Genomic DNA, 27,106 nt, shown 5'->3' on the forward strand with positions numbered 1-27,106 from the left:
CGTAACTTCGCTAGTGTTACTTCGCACCCTTACGCCTGGCGAATTTGCGCAATGGACATAACTACGCAAATTCACTAACGCGCGCATTGTTCTGAACGTTACCTTTTACGCTAGACTTCCTTCGCCACCTCAGACCAGGCGAAGTGCAATAGAGTAGATAGGGATTGCTTCAAAAAAAGTTAAAAATTTTTCTAAGTCCCAAAAAACGCTGGCGTTTTTTCTTTATTATGGGTGATAGCCTGAAAAAGATCGAAATTTTTTTTGGGGCTCCCCTCCTTCCCCCCTACATTTCCTAACTCATGGCACCTTAACTATACAGTGGGCACATGTAGAGGGCAAAATAAAAAATTTATTTGCTGTTTTGAAGGTTTCCCAGGCTTGTGTAGTGATACTACATATACCTCCATTGTAACTTCAATTTGGCGCCGTATGCAAATTAACCATTGCTAGCGTAACTTCGCTGTGCTTGGTGAATTAACGCTAGTGCAACTTCGCAACCTTACGCGACCCCTGATCGCAACTACGAATCTTAGTGAATGTCCCACTATATGTGTGAGCCTGTTGGAAGTATTAGAAACTGTATGATGACTCCTGTAGCTGTACATAAAAATGAGGGATGTACCGAATCCAGGATTCAGTTCGGGATTCGGGCAGGATTCAGTCTTTTTCAGCAGGATTTGGATTTGGCTGAATCCGGCCAAACAGAATCCAAATCCTAATTTGCATATGCAAAGGTAGGGAAATCGCATGACTTTTTGTCATAAAACAAAGAAGCAAAAAATGTTTCCCCTTCCCACCCCTAATTTGCATAGACAAATTAGGATTTGGTTCGGTATTCAGCCGAATCTTTCGAGAAGGATTCGGGGGTTAGGCCTAATCCAAAATAGTGGATTTGGTGCATCCCTTATAAAAACATGTAAAACTCTGCTCAGGTGTTCTTCTATACAATTGGCACAAGTGGAAAAGACAATAAGGGGCACATTTATTAAACCTCAAATTTATCTGATCAAGTTTTCAAAGGGGAAAACTCAAATTTTTCGAGGAAAGAAAAACTTGAATTTTTAGAGATTTATTATACCCCAAAGCTGCTAAAAATCAGGATTTGAAAATACTCCATCTCAAACCTGTTGAGGTCTTGTAGAAGTCAATGACAGATGTCCCTGAAGTTGTTTCTTGACATTGTGATCTGAGCGGGATAATCCAATAAAGTTGGGGTTTTCATACAATTATCCCATAAAGTCAAGTTTTCAACAATTTGATAAAGTCAAGTTTTCGGAGCGTCAATCATACGATTCGTATTGACGCTCGATTTTGTCGAGACGTTTTTTCACTCTATCTTTTTCAAGAAGAATTATTGATGAATGAGTTAAATTCGTGGATGGGAGTTTAGTCGACTTTGTTTAATAAAAAAAATGAGATTCATTCGAGTTTTAATAAATAACAACCCAAAAGTGGACTCTTAATTTTATTCCCAGTGTACCAAATCCAATCCAAATTATAACTGGAAATATCACCAAAGGTTGAATAAAATTGTATTTTCTAATTGTATAGGTGGACATAAAACACACACTAACATTTATTCACAAAGATGACTGGCATGGCCTGCACTAATTAAGGCATCTTTATTATGGCATAAGCCTTAAATTACCCTGTATATTGGACTATTCATTTCAGGGCTCAATTGGCAATGGAGTGTAGCCTGAGACCATGCACTGGAGAAAGTAACAGAACTGAAATGCAGTTTGGATTTAGAGCTAAGCAGAATCCAATACATTACAATGCAAGTAAGCCCAATCACTGCCAGGTCCTCAAAACTATATTAACCTAAGAGTAGCTATAGTCTCAAGTAGTGGTGGAAGGAGCAGCAGCAGTTCATAAATATTTAGAATGTAGAGTGTAGCATGTAACTGTGTGAAGGAACAAGGCATTTTGAATGGAATTTCCAGTAGTAACATATGTCCACTAACAGGCCAGGGAAGAAAAATAAAAAATCTAGCAAAAATGTTTTTGTAGAGATAAATAAAATTTGTGAAAGAAATAAAGTGAGCAATGACTGCAACTCGTTACTACATAGGTGCTAGTGTTGCCCTAAGAGCAGTGTCGGACTGGGATGCCAGGGGCCCACCAGAAAATCTTAAGCTGAGGGCCCACTTTCCAAACTATTATACTTCCTCTCCTCACTCAACCTCTTCATTCTCCTAGTCTCGTTTCTCTAAATACTATTCTTCCATTATTAAGCCTCATTGTTCCCGTAAAGAAATAGGGCATGACCATGAAATAGGCCAAATAGTTAGAAGCAAGAGGCCCACTGACACCTTGGCCCACCGGGAATTTTCCTGGTATCCCAGTGGGCCAGTCCAACACCAAAAAACTCATTTGTAGGTTAGGCTGGTATGAAAAAGGAAATGGCGAAAGCAGAAAGCCAAAAGTCAAGGCAATATAAAAAAATAACTTGAATATGGTAAAGAGAAGATGACTGGGTTAGAGGTGTTGCAACTAAAATTATCTTTCCCTTGGTGATAGTCATCATATGTGAGGCATATTAAATTATACATCTGAGATGGCTGTACAGCTATGTAAATTCAGTATCTGGTTGGGGTGATGGTTTGGTACGCACTTTTTGTCTCACTTTATCTGTGATGAATAGTGGGTGTCTGATCTAGAAGGACTACTGTGTTAGGTGGAGAAATATCCAGATCTGACAAATAGACAATAGGCATGTTCTAACTCGTGAATTACTGGACTGTTATACAGCTTTGGATCGGTCTGTGGCACTAGAACACTCAACTTAGCGTTACAATATAACATATCATTAAACGAATCATTTAAAAATATTCGACATATTATCTTGGACTAGGTGCTGATTTATCCTTTTAATAGCTATCAGTTGTAATATTCTGTGTCCCTTGTAAGTTTTATACCTTATACTCTATGGTATACTATACAAATGACATAGAATGTTACAGATGACCACTACAAAAGTCAACTTTTAAAAGAATTATTTGGAATTCTGGAAAGTAGTCTTTATTCTTCAGAAGCAGAGACAGTGGTTCCAGGTCCATAAGTGAAGACAAACCGTTGCAACTGCTGGTAGGTTTCGCTGAGGTACATATCTCTTTGATGCAAACTGCTTTCATCATAAAGCTTCACGGGGAATAAAGCACTTGGTGGTACATAAAAAACAGAACTGCCTAGACACAAATAAGAGTAACATATTAGAGCAGTGATCCCCAACCAGTAGCTCACGAGCAGCAAGTTGCTCACCAACCCCTTGGATGTTGCTCCCAGTGGCCTCAAAGCAGGTGCTTATTTTTGAATTCCCAACTTGGAGGCAAGTTTTAATTGCATTAAAACCAGGTGTACTGCCAAACAGACCCTCCTGTAGGCTACCAGTCCACATGGGGCTACTAAATAGCCAATCACAGACCTTATTTGGCACCAACAAGAACTTTTTTCATGCTTGTGTTGCTCCTCAACTTTTTTTACATTTGAATGTGGCTCACGGGTAAAAAGGGTTGGGGACCCCTCTATTAGAGAGTATGTAATACTAACCTACCCCCGCCCCCCCCCAAAAAAAAACATTTGTTCTAGTCCTCATCCACAACAAAGCTTTACTATTCAGCAGAAAATGTAAGTGCTATTATTTGGGAGAAAGAAATTATTTAAATGTTCTCATATATACTATATACTATATACTAATAATTCTTCATATTAGCACAAAAGCGGCACTAGGAGGAAAGGCATCCCAATGCTATGCACAATTACCACACGGTAATAATAACAGGACTGGGCAACTGAAAATGTAAAGGCGCCAGTATGTTAGAAATTGTAATTCAATTCTATATATAGTTAGGGCTTAAGCTAAATTTAAAAGTAAAAATAGAAGTTCCCAGTTTCAGGAAGTACATGTGTGCTGTCAGTAGTAGTTTTTTTATAGTGCTTTTGATGCAACTTATTATATAGAATCATAAATGATTACCATGCTTTAAGGTCAAGGATAATTCAAACAACAAAACTGCAATCAGTACATCTTCCTCCAGCACTTCCCTCCTTAGGCTGAGTTTTGCATGTGCTTCCGACATTGACATTCTAAGGAAAAAGTATTAAGGAGCCAGGTAGTTGCGTGTTCTTGTCGAAATTAGATCTTTTATCTTGTACTATTTTGTACTAGCAAGAGTTAAGTCAGCACTCAAACCTCCAAAAATCCTTTCATTTGGTGCAAGTCTCACAGTTTCCACCACCAACTGATTTTCGAATCCTTTGTATCACAGACAGCACCATCCATGAATGTATTTTCTTAAAATGCCTTTATTGAGACATAGGCTCTTGACCCAGATCAAACACATGTGTTTTATCTGGGTCAAGAGCCTATGTCTCAATAAAGGCGTTTTAAGAAAATGCATTCATGGATGGTGCTGTCTTTGATACAAAGGACTCTTTTTGTACTATACATAGCTCTTTATAGGTTAAAACACATGAAGGAAATCAGTAACAAAAGCATGTGTGCAGGGGTAGGTCATCGACTGATATCCTAGGAGACTATTATGAAAGGCGTTATGAAATATGATTGGGATATATGTTCAAAGACATTTAAAACTTCCCTTTCCTCTTCAACAGTTCAGGAACACACATCATTTAGTGAGATTTGAGGTGTATTGACTTCCTCTCAACACTTATGTCTTAGGTTTCTATATTTATAGCAAAATCAATAAACCTGGAATAAATATAGAAAGAGGTATAACGTAACATTTGTGGTTTTTGGTTCTTAGCAATATTTCCTGATGAGGTTCAATCCCCAAAAAATACCCTTTTCAGACTGAAAAGATACAGCAAATGCATAAAACACCAATTTGAAAACATGGCCTTGTTGTAAGTTATATATTAGAAGTATGTGTCTGAATCTGTACCCCCTCCCATATTACACTGGCATCTCCCTTTTGGCTGGCAAAATCTTTTATTCATAAAAGCTAAAATACCGTTCTTGGTAATATACTTACAGATGTCTTAGTGCTGAAGCAGGCATTGTAGATCCATGTGTGTCTGTTCTCACCCTTCTACTTGCTAGATAATAGCCATGGATTAGTGTTTCCGATTTTTTGCTCATGTTTACCTGTATATTCTTGGCAAAGGCAATCAGCTAAAAATACATAGAACATTTTTTTAACTGTTAATACTTTCAGTAAAATTGCAGCAGTTAGAAATTTTATCTTTGACTTCTACTCTAACTTCTTATTTTTTTCCAACTTAAATTTTATTGAATAATAAGTAGGTTTATAAGAAGAAAGTACAGAAATATGCCCATAATTCCACATTGACTCTGACATTATACAAAATAGTTATATTTAGTAATATTAGCAAAGAATCAGTGCTGGGTCCATCCAGGATGATTAAAAGGGGTGGTCAGGGGTGTTGTTTGCATAAAATACAGGGAAATGGGTAAGATAAAGAAAGACAAAAAGTAGAAGAGGGGGAAAAAGAACAATATATCACATCCTGATTGGTAGAAAGTAGGTTAGCTAGACAAGGTTATTTGTTTAACGTGTTTTGTCTCATTTCTTAACTTAGACACGTAGTAGTCCCATCTGGGACCTAGCTATAATGATCTATTTTTGTGTGTCAGATACAAGTACCTTGTTGACTGCAACAGTACGGCATTATTATCAGCACACATGCTCAGTGGGCTCTGAGCAGCTGTTGAGAAGCTAAGCTTAGGGGGTGTCACAAATTATCAATCAGAAAATGAGGTTGGCCTGTAATATAAGCTGATGCTATAAGGCTGATTATTCAATTTTGATGTCTAATTACTAATCATCTTTATATTGTGACATTTCTATTCTATGTGTACTTTATATTGTGAGTCAGTGCCTAAGCTCAGTAAGTGACAGCAGCACAGAGCATGTGCAGTTAATCAGCAGAAAAGAAGATGGGGAGCGACTGGGGCATCTTTGGGGGCACATATTTTCTCTGCTAAATGGCTGTGGTTGTCTTGGGCTGGTACTGAAACCAAAAACATAATGTACAACATTTCTTGTCTACTTCTTTAGAAAAGCTTTAGTTGTCCTTTAAGGCTTTGACACCTGGAAAATTTGGGCAGGCAACCTATTCGATAAGCACTGAATTCATACAGTTCCATTCCACTTTGCACACTATTCTAATGTAAGGATGATACAGGGTCTCATTTATCCTCTTCTAGCTTCTCCCAGTCTTGGCTCTATGAAGAGGCTGCACTGTGACACTAGGCAGTACAAATGTGGGGAGCATATGACAATCCCATAATAAAACCAACAAACTTGGGTCGAACTAATGTACTTTCCATAGAGCTCCTGATTGGGAGAATTCATACTATGGCCCTATGCCAAGGAAGTGCATAATTTATTGTGCACATACCACCTCTTTACTTCATCAAAAAGTTAAGTTAGAGATCACCACAGTCAGTGGTAAGCAGCCGCACTCTAATCCAGTCTTCTCTAATCAATGCGGTGCAGGGTCAAAAGTATTGCGTATAGATTTGCTGAAAAGACTCGCACTCCAGTTTGTAATCACGCAAAAGGTTTTTATTGCATACAAGTATTTTGAGTGATTACAAACTGGAGTGCGGGTCTTTTCAACAAATATATATAAACATACCAAAGCGGTCTGCACTCTCTGAAACCTTGCTGTCAATCACCGGGTGCTGCATAAAATAGTTGATAATGCAAATGTTCACAAATGATGCGCACTCCGTTCCTTCATATTCTTTTTTCTTTTATTCCATGATAGATGTTACATTAACGTTTCGGTTGTGGTCTTCAACCTTTGTTTTAAAAGGGAACATTTTGACAAAGGTTGAAGACCACAACCGAAACGTTAATGTAACATCTATCATGGAATAAAAGAAAAAAGAATATGAAGGAACGGAGTGCGCATCATTTGTGAACATTTATATATATATATATATATATATATATATATATATATATATATATATATATATATATATATATATATATATATAGTGAATAAAGTACCCCCTCTTGTAAAATATAAGGTTATTATAAGTTACCGAGGAGTTTCATGACCATATAAAAACATGAGGCCGAAGGCCGAGTGTTTTTATACAGGTCATTGAACTCCGAGGTAACTTCTATTATAATACACTTCTATTATGTAACTTCTATTATAATACACAAAAGCCATGAATATCTTGTAAATTATATCCTTATAAACGGTGAGTTCTGATGTCATCAGTTATAAACGGTGAGTTCTGATGTCATTTCTGTCACATGACTCACTAAAATTTGTGTATTATAATAAATAAAGTACCCCCAGTTGCAAAATATGAAGATATTAGAAGTTACCTCAGAGTTCCATGACCTGTATGAGAACACTCGGCCTTCAGCCTCGTGTTTTTATATGGTCATGAAACTCCTCGGTAACTTATAATATCCTTATCTTTTACAAGAGGGGGTACTTTATTCACTATATATTAATGTAAAGATACTAAAAAGCAACTGTTGAGTGTTCATTGGAGTGCATATGTTTATGTTGACTGTACACTACCCTTTCATAGTCTTGTGTAGTATATAGCTGGGAAGCAGGATAGATACAGGTTTCAGGGCTCACAGCTCTCTGGAGGTTGTGATGCACAAGAGAGAGCGATGAATGTTTATCTGAGGTTTCATCGCAGTATATGAACATGCCAAAGGCATCCAGTAGATTAGAAGGTACCACACTTATGTCCTATGGTAGAAAAAAAATAAAATCTTGGGATAATGCAGACTGTGAGGTTTGGGGTCATACATACAGCAAGATGATAAATGGAGCATTGCCAAATAATATTGTAATATATGCAAATAAAAGAGAAACAGACATTTTAAAGAAATTGGTTGATTAAACACCCTGAAGGTGGTGTAGGAGTGATGTTAATCTTACAAAGCAAATCACCTCAGTAGGGAATTAACAAAGCAAACTCATATTTGTAAGAAGATGGGAGGTTACATTTCAGTGATGGAAGGAGAGTACTTAAATTATTTGCTGAAATAATACAAAAATACAATAATGATATGCATATGGATGCAGACCTCAGAACTTTTGTTAAAATATCTATGGCACAAGAACTCTAAGGATGGGCTTGGATTTATGGTCCTATGTATTAAACAGATACTATCATCATTTAGTACCCTTCTTTTTAGGGATGCACAGAATCCACTATTTTGGATTAGGCTGAACCCCTGAATCCTTTGCGAAAGATTCGGCCGAATAGCGAACCAAATCCAAATTTGCATATGCAAATTATGGGTGGAAAGGGGAAAACATTTTTTTTTACTTCCTTGTTTTGTGACAAAAAGTCATGCAATTTCCCTTCCTGCCCCTAATTTGCATATGCAAATTAGAATTCGGATTCGGTTCAGCCGGGCATAAGGATTCGGCCGAATTCGAATTCTACTAAAAAAGGCAGAATCCTGGTCGAATCCCGAAGCAAATCCTGGATTCGGTACATCACTATTTCTTTTTGACCTCCAGTCCATAGTTAGCAAACACTGCCATTTTTATTTTTAAAGTGGAAGTTCACATTTAGATAAATATTACATGGATCTTTATATTGGTCTTCATTTATATGAATTTTTATGTTTCTCAAATGATTTACATCTTCCACTCTGAATTTCTACTACTGACTGTTTGCTAAGTTAATTAAACTCTAGCAACGAGACATATGTTTAAATCCCAAGCCAGTCAGTGCTAATAAAAAGTCCAAATATACAGAATTTTCAGCAATCCTGTATCCATTTAATTTGATGGAAAACATTTTTAATGAGCTGAGGACTCTCTGTTAACACCCCTTGCTGGCCACTTACCACTTGACCAATGAAAGTGCTTTCTCGGTGGCCTTGTTTCTTGGGACATGAATCCACATAAGACCAGAAATTACTCTGAACAGGAATACATACTTGATGATTGACATCCTCCCCATATTTCTTTCCAGGAATGAACACACTGGTACTTCTGCTCTCCAACACTTAAAAAAATGTTTTCATTAATATAGGAAAGTTGTAATATATAGTAATATATAGCATATATAGCAGACCCGACTATTGACTGTTTGTATTGACTCTTTTTATTTTATTATTAGTTATTCATAAAATATTCTTGAAAATCGTAGATGTGAATTAACTGTAAATATTCTGTTACAGAGGATGCCATCAAAATGAGAACGTTACTTACGCAACTGATGGATACAAGATATACTGAAACAGTTGCCCCACACAGATGTGCTTTCTGCATTAACTAGTTAACATTCCATCATTATGTTTTATTTAATCACTGTAATTACGTGCAGGATGACTTTAGGAACCCTGGATGGCTTAATGATTTAATATTGAAATGGTTTTCGCTCATTACCTGATTGCAGGTGGTCAAGTTTATCTTTTTTATGCAAACGCAAGTCCCCAGTGAAGCAGATTCCACCTCTGGCCATCAAAGCACTGCCAGCCTGGATACTAGCTGCTCCACTACCTCTTATATCTTTCATTACAGTTGCAAATAAGTCATTAGATGCAGAATGCCGCACTCCCCGTGGTACAAGGCAGATACTGTAACTCATGAGCCTGAGGAAAAATGACAGGTCAATGTTTTTGTTTTTTTTAATGAACCAATGGCAATTGAAAACAACTATTATTTATGCAATATCTTCAAGGGTCTTTGCGAATGTGTTTTGTGCTAACAAAATATATTATATTTCCCCATTAGAATCCCAACAACCCCAGCATAAATGTAGCATATACTCTCCCACATACTGTACCAATTTACGCTTAGCTGTGGCACGGTCAACTGAAGATGCACAACCAGATAAAACAGCCATCAGTTACATATGTTTGCATAAAAAAAATAATTAAAATAAATGTAATTTTATTTAGACATTACAAATGACATAGTGGATCAGGAAGTACCACCCTTTCCTTTGCCATAGAAAAGAAAAACAAGTTTTGGCGCAAGAGGGCTTTAAGCCTGAATGTTCAATTCACACAGTTAGGACACACCAACCACTCGTAGGTAACAGACAAGAGAGCCCGCTATAAACTCTGGTTCAATCCCACAAAGTGGGTCCAATAACTCCTTGTGATCCAGAACAAGTCACAGGTGTCTCCCATGTCCTGGCATGCCAAGTCTGTGTTAATAGAGGATGAGGTTTGATGTATTTTAATATGTTTTCTTAATTTTCACTGGCTACATTTACATTTGCCCATCATTATTATGGAATCTTGTTCCTATTATGATTAGCCGAATTGTGCTGTCTATTGCAGCTAAAAGCAACTGTCACCAGAAAATTCATCTTCTTATCACTGGCAATAATAAGGCAATTGATACACATTACTGATCCTGGAGATATTACCTGTGGAAATAATTTAGTTTTGAAATGTTATTTTTTCGGAATAGTGCCACTAAGGTGAAAGGGAAGTCTGGGGCCTAAAAAAATGCAATGAACTTGGTGCATTGCCAAAAATGTTAGGCCCTTTAGCCATAAGTACCCAGACATGAAAGTAAGATCACTGCAGAAAATGGACAATAAGCATTAACCATAGGCATGCCTGTAAGAAATGGACAATGAGCATATTAACCCCAGACATGCCATTAAAAAAACTGTCTTTGTCAGCTCTCCCATGCTCCTTACCCCATTGTGCAAAAGATTTAAAGATGCTTGTGTGGCCATCTTTAATCTTTTTCATCTCCTTCCAAAGGTAGGAGGTCTGCAGGGCCCCAGCAGGGTGATGGGGATGATGGAGGGGAGGCCCAGCAGGGTTATGGGGAGAGCAGTGGGGGGGCCAGCAGGGTGAATAGGAGGTTAGGGGGGCCATGTAGGGTGATGGAGAGAGCATTGGGGGCCAAGTAGGGTGAAGGGGAGGTCAGCGGAGGGCCCAGCTGTGTGATAGGGCAGGTGGTGGGTAGCCCAGCAAGGTGAAAAATAGAGAACCAGGCCAGAACTAAGGAAAGAAAATTAAAGATGGCTGTCCATTTCACAGTGGAACGTGTGACAATTTTTCCCATAGTAAGTGGACCCATGGGGGGCAAGCAGTGAGATAGCAAGGGTGGTAGGGAGTCCAGAATGGTGACGGAGAGTGTGGTGGTGGTGGGGCCAGCAGGGAGCGAGACGAGCTGTGGGGCCCAACAGGACCAGGGTCCACCAAAGTTTTTCCTGGTGTCCCAGTCCGAGTTATCAATCGGTAATAGCTTGGGTTAGTCTACTGAAGCTAGAATAATTAAAAGATATCTGTAATTGATTTATGTAGGTTACTGAATGGAATACAATCTAATGTTTTTATGTTGGCTGACCACTGGATAGTTTAAGATCATAACAGATAAGGAAAAGGGCAGATGCTGCACATTTATAGATGCTTGAAAGTTGTCTAGAAAAGAAACTTCAGGAAACTTTGAAAGCAACGCGTATGTTTTCCCACCAGTGATTTACATTATAGCCTGTGCAAAAGCATTTTTGGTAACACAACTCAACGCATCATCTGTCTTAGGTTCCCAAAGAGTCAGGAGAGAAGCACATTTTGAACTAGAGATGGTTGTGTATAATGTCAAAATGGCAGGTACAAGCAATAATACATATTCAAAACATTTGCATTCCTATGCATAAAGGTAACAAATATTTGTATTCCTTATTAATTACCGATCCACAACGAGTGCATCACTTGTTACAGCCAGGAGATCCAGAAAACTTCCACTGCCTTCGTCATCTTTACCCGTTTGCACAAGGCTCAGCAGGATGCATAGTTTTAAAGTATTGTAAACACCAATTGGAATAACCTGAGATGCAAACATATTTGCTAGAATGCCAGTAAAAATCCATGGAGAACTCATAGCAACTGACAGGAGACTCTGAAAAGGTTTACTTATGGCTGATGGACCTAGCAAATAAGAAAAATAATCTTTTTTGTAAATAAAAGCAGTGTTGTCCATGTGTATGTGTGTAAGAACTGACCTCAGATACTTAATTCTAATACAATTCCTAAAATACTTGGCTGCCAAAATTGAGTACCTAATTTATGAAAAACCTGATCTTATAATTCTAATTGTGCCTACTTAAAGGGGTGGTTCACCTTTAAAGTAACTTTTAGTATGTTATAGAATGGCCAATTTTAGCAACTTTTCTATAATTTATTTTTTATAGTTTTTTTTAGTTATTTGCCTTTTTCTTTGGATTCTTCTCAGCTTTCAAATGGGGGTCACTGACCCCATCTAAAAACAAATGCTCTGTAAAGCTACACATTTATTGTTATTGCTACTTTTTATTAATCATCTTTCTATTCAGGTCCTCTCCTTTTCATATTCCAGTTTCTTTTTTAAATCAGTACATGGTTGCTAGGCTAATTTGGACCCTAGCAACCAGATTGCTGAAACTGCAAACTGGAGAGCTGCTGAAAAAATAGCTAAATAACTCCAAAACCACAAATAATAAAAAATGAAAACCAATTTCAAATTGTCTCAGAATATCACTCTCTACGTCATACTAAAAGTTAATTTGAAAGTGAACAACCCCTTTAAAGATATTAAACATTGAAATATCCAATAGTATTGCTTTGCCATCAACATGAATTTATACTAGCTAACACCAGGTATAATTGGCTTATTAACACAGAGCGAAAAATGGTCATCAGTGTACCATTTCACAGTACAGCTATGGTACCTGTTATCCAGAATCTTTCTGTTATTTTTGATCTTCATACATTAAAGGGGTTGTTCACCTTCAAGTTACCTTTTAGTATGATGTAGAGAGTGATATTCTGAGACAATTTGCAATTGTTTTTCATTTTTTATTATTCCTGTTTTTCAATTTACCTTTCTATTCAGCAGCTCTCCCGTTTGCAGTTTCAGCAATTTGGTTGCTAGGGTCCAAATTACCCTAGCAACCATGGACTGATTTGAATAAGAGACTGGAATATGTAGAGGAGAGAGTCTGAATAGAAAGATGAGTAATAACAACTAGCAATAAATTTGTAGCCGTCCAGAGCATTTGTTCAGAAGAAAAAGGCAAATAATTCTAAAACCATAAAAAAGAAAAAATGAAGGCCAATAAAAAAGTTGCCTAAAATTGGCCATTCCAAAACATACTAAAAGTTAACTTAAAGATGAACCACCCCTTTAAGTCTACTAGAAAATCATGTAAACATGAAATAAACCCAATAGGCTGGTTTTGCTTCCAATAAGGATTCATTATATATTAGCTTATATCAAGTACAAGGTACTGTTTTATTATTTATATATATATAAATATATATACCGTATAGAGAGAGAGAGAGAGAGAGAGAGAGAGAGAGGGAGAGAGAGAGAGAGAGAAATTAAGTAATTTTTAAAAATTTGGATTATTTGGATAAAATACAGTCTATGGGAGAAGACCTTTCTGTAATTCAGACCTTTCTGGATAATGGGTTTCCGGATAATGGATCCTGTACCTGTACCTTCATTATCCTGACTAAAACAGGCTTTCTGTATGATATACATATCTTCACATATTTACTTGATTCATTTCACTCTACCTGTGAATAATAATTAATTATGAACTCCAGAATCCATGCACACCATAACCTTACAACCCATCAATCACAACAAGTTCATTGCCATCCAACATGGAAGGTACTTACTTTCTTCAATGTACTGATGTATATTATTAGCCTCTATGCATACAGATATGTGCGGTCCATTGGGCCCACATACTGGAATTCCTACAACTCTGTACCTTGCTCCTATTTTCATTTTGTTAATTAACTCATCTAAAAAGCAAAATGTGCACATATGAATTACGTAAAAGAAACATATATAATGCATTTTTCCAAACCTAAAAAATACAAAAATAAATCGACATAATTGAGATCTGCTATATCTGAGGGGTAGTTATAACAACAGAAAATATGAATACCACTTTAAAGGCGGGGTTAGTCCTTTATTCACAACTCTAAGCCATTTTCTAGTATGACGGAATACACTAAGGGGGATATTTATCAAGGTCCAGATATCCGAACCTTGAATAATTCGTAGTTTTCGGGGCATTATTAAAGTCCGATGGTCTAAAAACTCAGAATCCGAAACCCTCTGCATCTAAAAGCTCTCAAGGTCCTGTATAAGTCAATAGGGAAGGTCCCAATGTCTGCGCTGATGTCCGAATATCCGATGATTTTGGGGTTTCGGCGCAGAAAACTTCGAAAAAAAATCTTAGGGGCAGATTTATCAAGGGTCGAATTTCGAAATGGAAAATACTTCGGAATTCGACCATCGAATAGAATCCTCCGACATTCGAATTCGGAGGATTTTATTCATTGTATGATCGTACTACGATCATACTTCGAATCGTATGATTCGAACGATTTTAACGTATGATCGTACGATTTTCCTTCGAAACCCAAAAACTTAGAAATATGCTCTGGCTGGTCCCCATAGGCTAACATAGCACTTCGGCTGGTTTATGTTGGAGAAGTATTGAAGTCGAAGTTTTTTTAAAGAGACAGTACTTCGATTATAGAATGGTTGAATAGTCGAACGATTTTTACTTCGAATTGAAGTCGAAGTAAATTCGAAGTCGTAGTATCCTATTCGATGTCGAAGTATCCAAGAAATTACTTTGAATTTCGAACTTTTTTACTTCGAAAAGTCCCTCGAATTCACGTCGACCCTTGATAAATCTGCCCCTTAGTTATTGCGGAAAACTCCAAACACTTTTTTTCGGGCCTTTTTCTTCACGAATAAGGTCCGTTCGGGAGTTGCTCGAAGTTTGATATTAGAAATAGTGAGATAAGTTAGGAACTTGATAAATAACCCCTTAAATGAAGGAGTAAAAGTTCACTTTTCTTTGGGAATTAAAAGAGATGGAAATCTGTTCTGCCTATGATAGAGACCAGCAAGGCATAACAACATTGATATATTTACATTTTTAAAACCTAGATGTTTTTTTGCTTCCTCTTCACGATCTTATTCAATGAGCTCTATTTTGTTGAATATGAAAAAATGATAAGGATTCTGTATTTGCACTGAAATCTATACCAGGTCATCTAAAATGGTTCTTGTATCCCTCTGTCATGTAGAGTACAGATTTGCAGTGAATTTGCGTCTCTGCAAGTGGGAAAGGTTTTGCGAATCTGAATTATACCATACGCTTTGTTGTGCAATAAAAAAAATAGTTGCTAATCAGAGACATCTATTTACCTTCTATTCAATAAAAGGTCTTACCTCTAACAAACACTGCATAAGACTTCAATTCACAGTAGCCAATATTTGTAGAATGTCCTTGAAATATTTGTAATGCCCTGGAGTCAAGTAATTCAACAACCTGTTTTTCTAAAAATGTAAATAATGAGTAGCTTGTTACATACACAGGAACACTGCTGTCTTAGGATTTTTTTTAAAATTTCAGAATATTGTTATACACACCTCCCAGAACTCTGTATTTCATGTCTTCTCGGAGTAAGGATGAACACAAACTGCATACAAAATCTGTTCTTATTGTTGCAGACTCTGTGGCTCCAGGTATATGAACTCTTATGTATCGGAAACCTAATATACATTTTCACACACACAGTTGAACCTTCATTTTAGTTTTCGTTCAAGGTAGAATTATTTAGGACACAGTTTTGCACAGTGCTGAGCACAATATAGTTTAAAGGGGTGGTTCACCTTTAAGTTAACTTTTAGGGGGTTATTTAACTCCAAATACAAAATTCATGAAAAATTTGTGATTTTTTTTTTATAAAATCGGACTTTTACGAAGTCATGAAAATCACGAACACCAAGGATGGAAAAGTCAGAATCTGAAAATCGGGCATCTCAGACCTGTCGAGTTTGCATATAAGTCAATGGGAGAAGTTCCAATGATTTTTTGATGTGCGCTGGGTTTTTGGCAATACCCCAAATTTTTTGGGCGAAAAATCCAAGAAACCCAAAAAACCTGTGCGGATTTGGTCGGGGTTTTTTCAGAAAATATTGAGATAAATTCGGACTTTTTATAAAAAAAAAAAAACCTTAGTATGTTATTGAATGACCGATTCTAAGCAACTTTACAATTGGTCTTCATTATTTTTATTTTTTTTAGTTTTTGAATTATTCGCCTTCTTCTTCTGACTCTTTCCAGCTTTCAAATGGGGGTCACTGACCCCATCTAAAAACAAATGCTCTGTAAGGCAACACATGTATTGTTATTGTTACTTTTTATTACTCATCTTTCTATTAAGGCCTATCCTATTGATATTCCAGTCTCTTATTCAAAGCAATGCATGGTTACTAGGATAATTTGGACTCTAGCAACTAGAAAGCTGAAAATGCAAACTGGAGAGCTGCTGAATAAAAAACGAAATAATAAAGCCACAAATAAAAAATGAAAACCAATTACAAAATGTCTCAGGATATCACTCTCTATATCATACTAAGGGGCAGATTTATCAAAGGTTGAGGTGAATTTTCTAATTAAAAAAATTCAAATTTTGAGATATTTTATGTGTACATCGACTAGGCAATAGTCCAAATTCTATTCGAATTTGCAAAAAAATTGAAAATTTGAATATCGAAATTTATGTACGGTCTCTTTGAAAATTCAACTTTGACCTTTCACCATCTAAAACCTGCCAAACTGCTTTTTTTAGCCTTTAGGGGACCTCCTAGAAACTATTTGGAGTCAATTGGTGGACTTTAAAAAAATAAAAATTTTTTTGGAAAAAACTTCTAATCGAATTCGATCGAATTGCTATTCCTTAGATTTGAATGATTCGAAACTGATAACTGACCTATTCGACCCCAAAAAAGCTTTGACTTTATTTTGGTTGGTCTTTTTGAATTTCAAAGTTTTTTCAATTCGAAATTCGACCCTTGATTAATATGCCCCTAAAGGTTAATGTAAAGGAGAACAGCCCCTTTAAACACAGTACTAATGTTTTCCTGGCAAATATATTGTATATTTCTTTACATCCTTATCTTGGTTTTTTTCCCCAATTTAAGTATTTATTTTTTTATCCAGATGCCATTGTGATGCAAATTTGGTACCAATGTGTAAATGTATAACAACAAAGCAAGATGTTGGTATTTCAATAAAATACTATACTATATACATAATAAATAAGTAAATACTATATACATACATCAATCTAATAAGATTATGACTATCAAACCATTTGTGTAATATAATCACAGCATGAAATCCTATTGTGGGGCTCTTAAAAGGGTTGTTCACTTTTGAGTTAACTGAACAATTTGCAAATGGTTTTCATTTTTTATTATTTGTGGTTTTTGAGTTATTCAGCTTTTTATTCAGCAGCTCTCCAGTTTGCAGTTTCAGCCATCTGGTTGCTGGGGTCCAAATTAACCTATCAACCATGCATTGCTTTGAATACCAGACTGGAATATGATTAGAAAAGGGCCTGAATAGAAAATGAGAAAAACAAAGTAGCAATGACAATACATGTGTACATATAACAATACATTTGTAGCCTTACAGAGCATTTGTCTTTAGATGGGGTCAGTGACCCCCTATAGGGAAGCTGGAAAGAATCAGAAGAAAGCAAATAATTAAAAAACTATAAAAATGAAGACCAAATGAAAAGTTGCTTAGAATTGGCCATTCTATAACATACTAAAAGTTAACTTAAAGGTGAATCACCCCTTTAAGTCATATGCATAGTACCATAGTAAGTTAGGTTGAAAAGATACATCCATCAAGTTAAACAGTGGAATCTAAAGCATACTGTACAACAAATAACAAAATATGAATATAAAAAACGTTCTTTAAGGGGTGGTTGACCTTTCAATTAACTTTCAGTATGTTATAGAATGGCTAATTCTAAGCAACTTTTCATTTGGTCTTCATTGTTTCTTTTCTACAGTTTTTGAATTATTTGCCTTCTTCTTCTGATTCTTTTCAGCTTTCAAATGGAGGTCACTGACCCAGGGGTGCTTCGCCAATGAAGCGACTTGAGACTGTCACCTCAGGTGGCAGCGCCCCTTTAGGTACCAGGGGCGGCAAAAATGCCGCTCCTGGTACTTTAAGAGCTGAATTTCCGGTTTTCAAACCAGAAATTCTGCTCTTCTAGCGCAGAGAGCGCTGTTAGGCTCTCTACGCTAGTGCACTGGCCCTCTCTGCTGCCCTGGTGGACCCCCTCAGGCTCAAAAAAGCTAAGCGCACGGGGGAGGGGGTGGCAGCAACTGCTGCTGCCTTGGCTGGCGGAGCGGCCAGGATCGCCCCTGCACTGACCCCATCTAAAAAACAAATGCTCTGTAAGGCTACAAATGTATAGTTATTGCTACTTTTTATTACTCATCTTTCTATTCAGGCCTCTCCTATTCATATTCCAGTCTCTTACTCAAACCAATACATGGTTGCTAAGGTAATTTGGACCCTGGCAACCAGATTGCTACAATTGTAAACTGGCGAGCTGTTGAATAAAAAGCCAAATAACTCAAAAAACAGAAATATAAAAAGAAAACCAATTGCAAATTATCTTAGGCTATAACTCTCTATATACTAAAAGTTCATCTACAGGTGAACAAACCCTTTAAGTATATATAGAAGCCGCTTTACTTTGACTCCTAAAAGCTGCCTTTTTATTTGCACATCCTATTACGACAAATAGCATATCTGTGTTGTGTATAGCTAGCGCAGTTACAAATAATCCAGCTTTCAAAATGCTGAAAAAAAGAAACATATTTTAATAAGAAGCAGCAGCAAATAACTGTATATTTTATTAAAATGAAAACATGTAAATGGTCATTTCCTTTTTTACCTTCAGAAAAAGGGCAGTTTTTCTCAGAGCACAAAAACCTTGCCCCCTGTGTATATTTAGTCACTGTAGACATTGCAATGACTACCCCTTTCAGCATGCAAAGCCTCTGGGATTTGTAATTCATAGGAAACTCATCGAGGTTTAGGTGATACGCAGGTAAATCAGGTAAGTGGGTTAATCTGAGGACCACATTGATCTGGAAATGCAAAAATATAGTCGAATTTCATCAAATAACACTGCATGTTGCATGCAGTTTCAGACATTCACATAATAGTAACAAAACTAGTAACTGAGCATCTGCACAATAAGGGGCAGATTTATAAAGGGTCGAAGTGAAAATTTGAATGAAAAAAAAAATAATTTCGAGCTATTTTTGTGTACTTCAACTAGGGAATAGTCAAAATTCGATTTGAATTTGAAAAAAATGTGAAAATTCGAATATCGAAATGTCTCTTTAAGAATTCAGCGTCGACTATTCGCCACCTAAAACCTGGTGGACTTTGAAAAATCCAAGTTTTCTTTTTAAAAAACTTCAAATTGAATTTGATCAAAATATGATGTTACTTAGATTCATACGATTTGAATTCGAAGTAAGGGGCCCATTTACTTAGCTCGAGTGAAGGAATAGAGGAAAAAAACGTCAAATTTCAAATGTTTTTTTTGGCTACTTCGACCATCGGATGGGCTACTTCGAACTTCGATTCGAACTAAAAATCGTTCGACTATTCGACCATTCGATAGTCAAAGTACTGTCTCTTTAAAAAAATTCTTCGACCCCCTATTTCACCACCTAAAACCTACCGGGGCTAATGTTAGCCTATGGGGGAAGGTCCCCATAGGCTTCCTAACAATTTTCTGATCGAAGGAATATCCTTCGATCGATGGATTAAAATCCTTCGAATCGTTCGATTCGAAGGCTTTAATCGTTCGTGCAAACGATTATTCCTTCGATCGTTCGATATTCGAAGTCAAAGTATTTCAATTCGGCAGTCGAAATTAATTAACCCTCGATATTCGACCCTAGGTAAATCTGCCCCTAAAACTTTTTTTTAAAACGTTTTTTTGATACATTTTGGTTGGTCTTTTTTATTCGAATTTCAAAGTTCTGGGAGTTCAAAAAAACGTCGAAATTCGACCCTTGATATATCTGCCCAAACTTGGCTTACCTGAGACTCCTTTTGGTATGACTCAATTAAAGACAGGGTTTTGATGGCTGTATCACAAACCTAAAATGCAAAATAATTATAGTGAAAAGAACTACAATGTGATCTGTAAAATTGGGTATTTCCTAAAAAGTATTCTTCCTTAACATTGACACTAAAATTTCTGTTATTGATTTGTGACATTTTAGGGTCATTTCACACCGTTTTATCAAAAATACAGTATCTTATATATAGAGAGACTTTTACAATATAGTTATTGTTATTATTATTTAGATATTTACAATATATTTATTGGTTCATAGTCTTTGAGGCAGATTTATCAAATATACAGTATCTAGGTTTAAATTTTTATTTTGACGTTTCTTGTTATGTATAATAGTCAGCCCCTGTTTCCCTTTTTTTTCTTTTTCCCTATCTTTGATATATTCATTTTGTACTTTTATTTTGTATTACTTATTCCTAAAAATAAGTTAACCTATGTATGGTTTTGGCCTTGGGGGGGTGTGTCTAATGAATCCTAGGATTTTAATGGTTTTTTTCGAGTGACACATCCAGTAGCAACGCCTACTTGTTTCCCATTGCCTATCCTTTCTTTTAAATATTCTGTATGTAATGTTCAATGTTCAGCCTATGACTAAGGGGCGGATTTACTATGGTTCGAGTGAATTTTCGAAGTACAAAAAGTTTGAATTTCGAAGTAATTTTTTGAATACTTCGACCATCGAATAGGATACTACGACTTCGAATTTACTTCGACTTCGATTCAAGGTAAAAATCGTTCGACTATTCGACCATTCGATAATCGAAGTACTGTCTCTTTAAAAAAACTTCGACTTCAATACTTCGCCAACTTAAACCTGCTGAAGTGCTATGTTAGCCTAAGGGGACCTTCCAGAGCAATTTTCTAAGTTTTTTATTATCGAAGGAAAATCGTACGATTTGAAGTACAATCGGAGTACCATCGTACTACGATCGGAATACGATTGTACGATGAATAAAATCCTCCGACTTCGATTGTCGGAGGATTCTATTCGATGGTCGAATTTCGAATTATTTTCCACTTCAAAATTCGACCCTTGATAAATCTGCCCCTAAGTGTCCTTGGTAGACACAAAACGTGTCAAGCCGCGGTTCTTAATTATGGAAAATAAAATATAAGCTTTTTTAATCCTTTTACAATCTGACTCCAGGTTTACTATTTTATGGGTCCAGGCTTGTGCCAGCCTTTTTTCAAGTTTCCTGATATATAATAAACACCTCGGACGCAGTGAAATCACTTCATTTTAAAGGAGCAGTCACACCAAAAATATCAAAGTGTATTAAAGTAATGAAAGTATCATGCACTGTTGCCCTGCACTGGTAAAACTGATGTGTTTGCTTCAGAAACACTACTATAGTTCATATAAACAAGCTGCTGAGTAGCAATGGGGAAACTGAAAAAAGACTATATGGCACTGCATAAATAGTGGATAACAGACAACACCATTATGTTCTACAGGGCTTATCTGCTGTGTAACCGGAGCCTTTTCTCCTTTGAATGGCTGCCCCCATTGCTACACAGCAGCTTATTTATATAAACAATAGTAGTGTTTCTGAACACAGCAGTTTTACCAGTGCAGGGCAACACTGCATTATATTTTACATTTAAATTTTTGATGTTACTGTTCCTTTAACGAGTCTGCCAAATTTTGAAATATCGCGAAAATTTGAATTTTACAACTCCTATTGACTTTTACATGACCTCCTCAGCTTTTGGATGGCAAATTTCTATATTCAAGGTTTTGTTGTACTTTTTTTGTGTTTTAAAAATATCGGAAATTCAGGTTTCAGAAAATAAAATTTGAATTTGTTTTTTTCCCGCAGCTTAAATGGCTGAATGTTGAATTCAACTGTTGACAAATCTGCCTCCTAGTATGTAGTACAGTAATGGGATACTTAAAAGTGCTTTTGTAAATGTTATAAATGTATCAGTGGGTGGGTAATTGGATGACAGTTACATAATGGGATGAAGCTGTGCAGCTTATCTGTAAGCAATTCCACCTATCTAAAGTAAAACACAGTTTCAAACCTGCATCAAAAGAAAAAGAAATATTATACCGACTGGAAGATTTGTGCCGCTCTCATTGGTTCATGCAGTATATAGTTTCCAAGAGTAGCATCCAGTTCAGTTATGTCTGTAGGGTTAATAGAGATTACAAACCGGTATACAGCATAGCTATGGTTGGATTCTATAGGAAGAAAAAAAGACATCAAGGGGGTTAATTATCAAAGTCCGAATTTATCTCAATATTTTCTGCTACAAACTCCGATCAAATCCGCTCTGGTTTTTTAAGCTTATTTATTATTGCTTAAAATTGCTTTGCGGGAAAAAAAAATCAGATTTTCACAATTTTTTTCGGATTTTTCGGGGTATTGCACAAAACCCAGCACACATCAAAAAATCCTTGGGACTTCTCCCATTGACTTATATGCAACCTCAACAGGTCTGAGATGCCTGATTTTCAGATTCTGACTTTTCCATCCTCGGGGTTTAATAAATTCTGAAAAATTCGTGATTTGTTAAAAGTCAGATTCTATTAAAAAAAATCACAACATTTTTGTGATTTTTGCATTCGGAATTTAGTAAATAACCCCCTAAGTAATGGATGATCAATTGGTAGCTGTGCATTATTTTGACATCATTCTACTAAATATGTGAATTAACTTTTTTATCTTTGTAGCACAGAAACTGCAAAGATAATTTAATAGACTTCTTGTCACATTTGAGATCTAGAAAAATCATCCCAGCTCAGTTCCAACTAAGATTTTATATCTTCCTTACCCAAACATGTAGGCTTTAGGAAAAAGAATGTAATAGAACAAGGTTCCAGTCCCTGTTGGGCCACTTTGTATTACTCCATTAAATCTAAATGGAAACACACCCCCTCTCATTTATAGCCAAAACAGCAAACATATTAAATACCAGAGAAATGCCATAAAGCTGATTAATGGTCAGAATTTGTATGTACTATGTATATTTGATGACTACACCTTTTTATTGTACAATGCTATGGGGCAGATTCACTAAGGGGCAGATTCACTAAGGGTCGAATTTCGAAGTTAAAAATACTTCGAAATTCGACCCTCGAATTGAAATCCTTCGACTTCGAATATCGAAGTCGAAGGATTTAGCGCTAAACGTTCGTTCGTTCGATCGAAGGATTTTTCGTTCGATCGAACGATTAAATCCTTCGAATCGAACGATTCGAAGGATTTTAATCCAACGATCGAAGGAAAATCCTTCGATCAAAAAAAGTTTAGCAAGCCTATGGGGACCTTCCCCATAGGCTAACATTGACTTCGGTAGGTTTTATCTGCCGAAGTAGGGGGTCGAAGTTTTTTTTAAAGGGAAAGTACTTCGACTATCGAATGGTCGAATAGTCGAACGATTTTTCGTTCGATTTCGTTCGAATTCGAACAAATTTAACCAATTCGATGGTCGAAGTACCCAAAAAATACTTCGAAATTCGAATTTTTTTCATTCGAATCCTTCACTCGAGCTTAGTGAATCGGCCCCTAAGTGTAATATGTTAACACCATCTGTTAAAGTCATCTGCTACAACCTTCATCTTTTTTAGTAGAAATACATATTATTTGTTAAGGCCATGTAAACTAAATAAAAATACTTTGCCTTTACTTTTATGGCCTGCTACATTTGGATTTTTGGAGTGTCTGCTCACAAATATATATCTGGTTTAGAGAGGTAGTTCACCTCTCAGTTAACATTTAGGGGCAGATTTATCAAAGGTTCAAGTGAAAATTCGAATTAAAAAATAAAATTAATTTTGAGGTAATTTTTGTGTACTTTGACTAGGGAATAGTCCAAATTCGATTTGAACTTGAAAAAAATTTGAAAATTAAAATTTTGAAATTTATCATGTTTGTCTATTGAAAAATTTGACCATTCACCATCTAAACATATTTAGGTTTTTTAGAATATTATCTTGTAGCAGTGGAATTATACAAAAATGTAGGCACATTAAGAAAGTCTGTTGAGCTAAATAAATATATAGTGATATCGTTTTCCTAAGTAAGCTAAACATTCCCACCGACAAATTGTTCAAAACGCTGGGGTAGATTCACTAATGGGGGAATTTTCGCCAGCATCAGCTTCGAACAGCTGACTATGCCAGTTCACTAACATGCGGAGTTTCACCCTGGGAGTCGAATGCTGGCGACTTTTCGCTAGCGTTACTTCGGCAGTGCGAGCATTTCTTAGCAAAGATGCGCTAGCATTCCTTTGTGCCCAGCGAAAATTCGCTACTGATCTTACAATTAAGTCATTTGCATAGGGTGGGTAATTTAAAGTTGTATGGAGGTCTTTATTATAAATGTTGGTGCAAATGCTTGAAGTTACCACTTTTTATTACAAATTTCCAGGGAACCTTAATAAAGACAAGAGAGTTAATATAATGCCCTACACATGAGCCCACTGTAAAATAAATCTTCCATATGTTATGAAATGTCTGGAGAAAACTGGTTACCCTAAAAAAGTTTGTTATGACTTTTGCAGCCAATTCCGCTTCAAAAAAGGAAAAGTCGCCAGCGTTTTTGGAACTTAAATGCATTTTCGGCATACGGGATATGATGTAAGTGACAGAAGATTGAGGAAGATCTGGCTTCTTTTTAGCACATCGCCTGGTCTTAGGTGGCGAAGTCAACTCTGGCGAAAGAGGTAACGTTCAGTAAATACGCGCTTTATTGAATTTGCGACCTTTCGTCAGAGCGAAAAGTCACCTGTTGATAGAGTGCGAACGAACGCTAGAGGTGGTCTCTTTCACTAGCGAATTGGTGTTAGTAAATTGGAGATGTCCCTGCGGGTGGCAACGCTGGCGAATTGTCGCTAGCGTTAGCCACTTTGTCCTTTAGTGAATCTACCTCTCTAAAAGAGTAGAAGTGCTAAACTGCACCACAGCTGTTGCTGATAAGTTATTAAGTCAGCTTTTCTTACTTGCAGTAGCTAAGGCCAGATGCAGTGGTGCAATTTGTCACCTGTTATTAAATCAGCCCCTCTCTGTAACAGAAACTAAACAGAATAATTTAAGTGTTTATGAAAATAAAAAAGGAGAAAATATATAAGGGGTCATTCATGCCCCTGGGAGGCACAAGGGCGCACCCATTAGTGCTCATTCCGTGAGCGCTCGCAACCCCCTGCACGCTGCATTGTACACCTGAAAAATCAGGTGCTTAATGATGAACACAGTCAGGAAGAGCTGTTAGACCTAGCTCAGGTATGGAGCATTGTATACAGTATGAGCGCTATGATGACACGATTCCTAATGTTTAAATGGAAGGCTCCTCACTTGCAAGGTCAGCCATCTTATCAGTTATCTCTTCTTGTGCAACATACCATTATATCTCTTGCAGTCCTCTGTGAACTTCTGCAGCCCCCCACTCCGGTCCATATAGACAAGGGCAGCTTCCCTCGTGCGACACACACTCGGTGCCCAGCTCATCTCTCCCTGTCAGACATGTACAGTTCCCCTCACACTATATCACATGTCTACAGGAAGTTGGATTTGGCGGGAAAACCTGTGGTGGATTCTGGACAGCCACAGTCCCTTTCCTCTTTTATAAAACACACTGATACACACTACATATGATAATTGTAAATCCAGGTGTTAGGATTCATTGAAACCTTTTTATGTAAGCAGTAGTAATTGCTAAGCCAAAAACCTTCTTCTTTTCCCCTCAATCAGTTGGTGCTTTTTACTCTGAACACACAGAAAATGTTTTTCTTTTAAACTCATTATTTGGCAGAAGCATTTTTAGATATTATAGTTCTGCACATCAAATGCATATGTAGATTTGTTTCTGCATCACCTGTGAAGGTGTATTTAACGTTCTTATTGGCTTTTTTATAAAGTTAAAGGGGAATATTTATCAAAGAGTGAAGTCAGAGATCGCCACAGTCCAATAGAGTGAAATTCCTCCACTCTCCATTCATTTCTATGGGATTTTGAAAGGCATATTTATCAAAGGAAGAACGTTCACTTTCACCCATTGATAAATACTCTTTTAAAAATCCCATAGAATTGAATGGAGAGTGGAGGAATTTCACTCTATTGGACTGTGGCGATCTCTGACTTCACTCTTTGATAAATGTGCTTTGTAATAGGCTTAAAGTATGGTTACCAAATTTACAGAAAGTCTGTAAATCTTGCCATAGACGCAAAGATCCAATCGTAAGAATCCTTGATTTGTACGATTTTAGGATTGTGTGTGGTGTCCTGACATCTGTCGTGCCATGCCGATCGGTCGTTGAATATGCTCTAATTTGCTGTGGACTGCCGTATCACTAAAGGTTTATTTAAGTGGGACCCAGTGCTCTGTCTGTGGCACATTAAAGTGAATTTTAAAGGGGTTGTTCACCTTTAAATTAACTTTGAATATGTTATAGTATGGCAAATCAAATTCTAAGCAACTTTTCAATTGGTCTTCACTATTAATTTTTTAAAGATTTTTTAATTATTAGCCTTTTTCTTCTGACTCTTTCCAATGTTCAAATAGGGGCCAGTGGGCCCATCTAAAGACAAATGCTCTGTAAGGCTCTGTAATTTATTGTTATTGCTCCTTTTTATAAAACATCTTTCTGTTCAGGCCCTCTCCTATTCATATTACAGTATCCTACTCAAATAATGCAGGGTTACAAAGGTAATTTGGATCCCAGCAATTAGACTGTTGACATTGCAAACTGGAGAGCTGCTGAATAAAAAGCTAAATATCTCAAAAACCTCAAATAATACAAAATGAAAACCAATTGCAAAAGGTCTCAGAATATCACTCACAATAATTGGGTGCCAGTGGTTCTTGCACCGTAACCATAAAACTGATTTATTATAACAATCCACATGGGAGAGTAGCGACAATACAGAGAATAGTCATTGAGCAATCAGTACATACATACAGTACATACAATAGTGACCAATAGTAAGAGACCAGGCCCGGGCTGGCAATCTGTGGGTTCTGGCAAATGCCAGAGGAGCTGCTGTAAGTTGCCATAGACACTCACTATTTATTGGGCTGGTGGGGGGCTGCTTGGGCCTCTGTGTACTTGGCCTATTGTGAATCCCAGTCCAGACCTGGAGGAGAATATCACTCTGTTCTCCCAGAGTTTCTCCTGTTTCCTCTGGGGACACCACTGATGTGGAGCCCTGATGGGTTCTA

The 27,106-nt window shown here is 36.8% G+C and overlaps 1 protein-coding gene across 3 annotated transcripts; it reads right to left on the reverse strand.

The window, feature by feature from the left end:
* Positions 1–1,452: 1,452 nt before the first annotated feature.
* Positions 1,453–25,437, reverse strand: mcmdc2.L (minichromosome maintenance domain containing 2 L homeolog). 3 transcript variants are annotated; one of them, XM_041566441.1, is made up of 14 exons: positions 25,290–25,437; positions 21,998–22,128; positions 19,904–19,963; positions 18,738–18,933; positions 15,403–15,525; positions 15,202–15,309; positions 13,623–13,751; positions 11,651–11,888; positions 9,379–9,584; positions 8,928–8,995; positions 7,540–7,719; positions 4,998–5,137; positions 3,980–4,089; positions 1,453–3,191 (listed from the first exon to the last, which is right to left on the reverse strand). In XM_041566441.1, exons 1-14 carry the CDS (start codon positions 25,393–25,395, stop codon positions 3,025–3,027), a joined length of 1,962 nt encoding a protein of 653 aa, XP_041422375.1. In that variant the 5' UTR covers positions 25,396–25,437; the 3' UTR covers positions 1,453–3,024. The 3 variants fall into 3 exon arrangements, with proteins under 3 accessions (XP_041422375.1, XP_041422374.1, XP_041422376.1); XM_041566440.1 differs by having other exon boundaries at positions 8,835–8,995; positions 25,290–25,436; XM_041566442.1 differs by lacking the exon at positions 3,980–4,089 and having other exon boundaries at positions 8,835–8,995.
* Between the last annotated feature and the right edge of the window lie 1,669 nt (positions 25,438–27,106).

Source organism: Xenopus laevis, chromosome 6L, assembly GCF_017654675.1.
Source record: "Xenopus laevis strain J_2021 chromosome 6L, Xenopus_laevis_v10.1, whole genome shotgun sequence".
Lineage (NCBI taxonomy): Eukaryota > Metazoa > Chordata > Amphibia > Anura > Pipidae > Xenopus > Xenopus laevis.

What these genes read in the sequence shown, in the direction of transcription:
- mcmdc2.L (XM_041566440.1), bottom strand. Translation starts at nt 25,395, where the DNA reads ATGAGCTGGGCACCGAGTGTGTGTCGCACGAGGGAAGCTGCCCTTGTC. An exon ending in GAAATACAGAGTTCTGGGAG is followed by an intron (nt 15,310 to 15,402) that starts GTGTGTATAACA and finishes TTACATTTTTAG; the next exon opens with AAAAACAGGTTGTTGAATTA. An exon ending in GATGCACTCGTTGTGGATCG is followed by an intron (nt 9,585 to 11,650) that starts GTAATTAATAAG and finishes ATTTTTCCTCAG; the next exon opens with GCTCATGAGTTACAGTATCT.